This window comes from Sinocyclocheilus rhinocerous, unplaced genomic scaffold (assembly GCF_001515625.1).
Source record: "Sinocyclocheilus rhinocerous isolate Xijiao unplaced genomic scaffold, SAMN03320098_v1.1 scaffold111, whole genome shotgun sequence".
NCBI lineage: Eukaryota > Metazoa > Chordata > Actinopteri > Cypriniformes > Cyprinidae > Sinocyclocheilus > Sinocyclocheilus rhinocerous.
Window position 1 is genome coordinate 1,163,544 of NW_015642811.1, and position 4,375 is coordinate 1,167,918.

The 4,375-nt window shown below is 38.6% G+C and overlaps 1 protein-coding gene across 1 annotated transcript in view; it reads left to right on the forward strand.

Moving 5' to 3' along the window:
• LOC107756479 (malate synthase, glyoxysomal-like) overlaps positions 1 to 4,375 on the forward strand; it is a 6,163-nt gene that overhangs the window by 598 nt on the left and 1,190 nt on the right. Inside the window, exons 2-14 of the mRNA XM_016573624.1 lie at positions 147 to 275; positions 428 to 646; positions 834 to 924; positions 1,058 to 1,134; positions 2,186 to 2,296; positions 2,390 to 2,449; positions 2,540 to 2,696; positions 2,775 to 2,973; positions 3,313 to 3,391; positions 3,502 to 3,594; positions 3,695 to 3,767; positions 3,861 to 3,928; positions 3,999 to 4,129. Coding sequence (XP_016429110.1) covers positions 147 to 275; positions 428 to 646; positions 834 to 924; positions 1,058 to 1,134; positions 2,186 to 2,296; positions 2,390 to 2,449; positions 2,540 to 2,696; positions 2,775 to 2,973; positions 3,313 to 3,391; positions 3,502 to 3,594; positions 3,695 to 3,767; positions 3,861 to 3,928; positions 3,999 to 4,129 — 1,487 coding nt within the window. The remainder of the gene's footprint in view (positions 1 to 146; positions 276 to 427; positions 647 to 833; positions 925 to 1,057; positions 1,135 to 2,185; positions 2,297 to 2,389; positions 2,450 to 2,539; positions 2,697 to 2,774; positions 2,974 to 3,312; positions 3,392 to 3,501; positions 3,595 to 3,694; positions 3,768 to 3,860; positions 3,929 to 3,998; positions 4,130 to 4,375) is intronic.

The window sequence follows — 4,375 nt, forward strand, 5'->3', positions numbered from 1 at the left end:
GGCCTATATATATATATATATATATATATATATATATATAAAATTGCGTCTCTGTACATCTGTCAGTGAATTGTAATGTGCAGAACTAAATGATGATTTGGTGTCAGTGTCAGGAAATCATGCAGGTTTAATGTGCTGATAAACAGGTGTATCAAGGTGTTGAACTGGAAACGCCTCCCTCAGGACATGAGAGAGAGTTTCACACTCTGTTTAACTCTGATGCTCTGCAATTTCTGTCTGAACTCATCTCTACCTTCCAAGCAGAGGTTGACAAGGTACCTCTTCAATTTATAGTTTCTAATAGAATTGAACCCAATAATGCATATTAAGGAAACCCCAATTACTTATTTATGCTACTCATAAAAATGTTTGCTTGTTTATTTTTTGGATGAGCCTTCATCAAAAGATGTCTTTACTCTTTTGCAAGGTTTTGAATTTTCGAGTCCTCCGGAAAGTTCAGTTGGATCTAACTGGAGAGTTGCCAGGATTTCTGAAGGACACAGCTCATATCCGAAATGATCCCAGCTGGAGAGTGAGCCCAGTTCCAGACCGATTACACTGCAGACATGTGGACGTTGGTGACCTTTCACCCTGTGATACACAACGTCTTATAATGGGACTCAAATCTACTGCCCAAGGTTTACAGGTAGGACTTAGTAATGCAAATAAGATGACACTGAAGTTAGAACAGAAATGCAAATATATATTGTATACTAAACTGCACTGAATACAGAAAAGATTGTATTTTTGTGTATACAGTGGCATCCAAGAATTTGAAACTGAAAAAGCTGAATTCCTGGCTGTAACTGCATTATTGTTCTGTTCTGTTGTAGATTGATTTTGATGATGGCAACTGCCCAACATACCGCAATCAAATAAAGGGTATTTATAATGTTTATCAGGCTGTGCACAACCAGTTTCAGGGTGAGTCTTGAGTCTAACTCCTGCTATTTGTTTTGTCAGAAATGTAGTGAATTAAATATTCTTTAACAAAATAATCCCATCAGAGATGTATGGAAAGCATGTGTTAACAATCTGTCATATTCCTCTTAAACAGATGTACCACCCATTTCTCAGGCTCCAGTGCTGATGCTCCGTCCTCGAGCATGGAACATGGTGGAGCACAACATGATGGTATGGATCTGTAGTGAGCTTGTTTAATGGCACAGATGAGAATATTGGTGTCTTTGTTTGTTTGTCCAAACCATGTGTTTGATTTAGTTTCACATCTCACCTTATAATGAGTTAATGATCTGTTGTACGGTTTTTAAATTTTAATCACTTATAACCACTCCTTTAGAAAAGACAATTGGATTTTTTAACATTTCAGCTGTTTCTCCTAGACAACATTAAAGGCACAATATGTAAGATTTTTTTATTAAAATATCCAAAAACCACTAGAACAGTTTTATAGATTTTGCTGACTTGTGTACTTATATTATCCCAAATGTTTCGAAGAATGTTTAAATCCAGAGAAATAAGCAATTTTAACTAGTGACACGGACCGTGTCCATAGTGTCATTGTGTCGCCTGCCAATGACGTCATAACCCCTCGATTTCTTCGACGGCTTTCCGCCTCACTCTGCTTCATACTACGACGTTAATAAATCTTTAATACATTAGCTCATCCATGAACATGATTTCTGCCCGAGTCCCATCGGATTGCTTCGGCTGTGGGGATGAAGACGACAACACCCATGATTCCACACTCAGTCACGGTGTCATCTAACTACGCCTTTGTTTCTTTGTTTGTTTTGAATACGCGCCCTCCAGTGGCAAAAAATTACATATTGTGCCTTTAAGTGTAAATGTAGAGAAAATAGATACTTTTGCTTGTTTCCTGCTTTAGATTGTTCTTCTATGAAAAAGCCCCAGTAACTTCACGTCTCAGATAAAATGTCAAAAACTGTTGAAACTTAGATTTAAATTCAAGAGATTTTAGTGAAAGCCATTCATAATTAAAGTCTTCACATTCATGTTATAGCTCTGTACTCTTAATTTATGTCAGTAAATGTCTCATTTGTGTCTGTTTTATATTGCTCCAAATGGGTTTTTGGAGAAACATCTGATTCAGATTAAAATAAAAGATAATTTAGAAATCTCTTTAGCTGTAAATGAGCTAATCCTGCATAGCAATATATCCTTCTTGTTAGTGTGAAGTATATGTACATCTGTTTCTCTGTAGGTCAATGGTCGAGAGGTTCCAGGTCCATTGTTTGATTTTGGTCTGCTGATGTTTCATAATGCAAAACTAATTCTTCAAAACCAGAGTGGCCCTTTTTTCTACTTGTCCAAGGTCAGTGTCAGATCACATCACTCTGTTTACCAGGACAGAACTTCAATGTAGAATCAAACATATCCTAGAAAATCTTAATGATATGTTGTGCAGGTTGAGAGCTACATGGAGGCCAGACTCTGGAGTCAGATTTTTTTCTGGACTGAGAAGAAGGTGCGAGTGTTGACAGAGATTACATGTGACCCCAGTGCAGTTTTAACTACCATGAATTTTATTTCTAATGTATTCTGAATTATTTTGTAGCTTGGCCTGCCAGCGGGCTGCATAAAGGCCACTGTGTTGATCGAGTGTGTCCTGGCATCGTTCGAGATGGAGGAGATTTTGTACGAGCTCAAGGAGCACTCTGCTGGTCTAAACTGTGGCATCTGGGATTATTCAGCTTCCTTTGTCAACAAATTTGGTCAGCGCATACATTTTCTGCAAGTTCGACTAGTAGACTCAATCACATTCCTCAATAGTGACAATGGTTGCTTTATAGGTCATCGGGCTGATTTTCTCCTCCCTGATCGCAGTAAATATGTGGATATGGAGAAGCGTTTCCTGCACAGCTACATGGATCTTCTAGTGCAGACGTGTCACCGCAGGGGTGCCCTAGCAACAGGTGGCATGGCAGCATTGCTGTTGCCTGGAGACAAAGAGAGTGACCTCTACAAGACTGCACTCAGAACTGTCACCAGGCGAGACGCAACCAGATTAGATAAAAGCTCTGTGGTGATTTGAATCCAACCCATAATTGCAATCAAAATATAGTGGCACATAATTTTAAATCCCAATATTACAGTGGCAAACTAGTGCACAACACAACTAAATCTCCACAATGGAAACAAGCCGCAATACAACGAAATAAGCACAACACAACGGAAACAAGGCATAACACAATTAAATTAGTCATATGCGTTGTGTTGTAGTGATTTCGTTGTGTTGCGCACTACTGGTCCACCGAACATATGGCAGCTCAACCATTTATGGTTCTGTATTTGTTTTCCATATAAATTATCATTCTTGTGTTATTTTAGACTTAAATTACTGGAGATCAAAGCAGGAGTTGATGGGTTCATGGTCTACGACATGGACCTGATTGAGCCCATGCAAAAAGTAAGTGTCACACATAAGTTGTTCATTTCTGTCTGGTCATTGATAGACTTCCCCATAACAGCACTTGCATATGTATGCATATAAAAACATAATTTCTCTCTCTCACACAGCTGTTTCAGCTTCACTCTCATGGTCAGAATCAACTCCTGCAGCTTCGTGAAGACATCACTGTGACCCCTAAAGACTTGCTCATTATGCCTGCGGTCAGTTGAATTCTATCACTGCAAATCATGTTAACAGTATAATAAATGTGGTGAGTGTAAATGCTGTTGCCTTTGTATTGTGTGCTTTATATCTCCATAGGGAGGAGTAACACAGTACGGACTGAGATATAACATTGCTGTAGGTGTCCTCTTCATTGAAGCCTGGCTTTCAGGTGCAAAACTTTATTTCACTAATTACTTTTTATACAACATTTTTATGCTATGTGATGAATGGAGGTTTTATTGATATTGACTTTGTACAACAGGCAGAGGTCATTTCTTCTATCTGGGGAAGGTTGAGGATTCAGCAACAGCAGAGATATCCAGATCTCAGGTTGGTTCACTCAAAGCTCACATGCTACAATATAATATTATCTCTTATTCTAAGAGGCTGCATTTGTAAGGTTTGGCAGTGGATTCGGCACCAAGTGAGACTGGAGGATGATGGGACGGTAGTGACCCGAGCTCTTGTCAGCAGTTTGGCTGAAGGTCTGATGGAAGATCTGAAAGCAGCCATACATTGCCAAACAAGCAGGTAAAGAATGCTGTACCGATGCTTCATATATTGGATAGAGAAAACATTTGTTGGAACGTGCACTTGAACAAGACATAGTGACCACAAAATGAAGTGGGATTCACACAGCAAAAGACCATGCATTACAGTGATTTTACCACGGTTACAGGATGTTCTTGTAGATAGTATGAAGAAATCATTGTTCAGTAGTTCAGTGAATAATAAAATTCCTCAATTACTATATATATATATATATAAATATATATA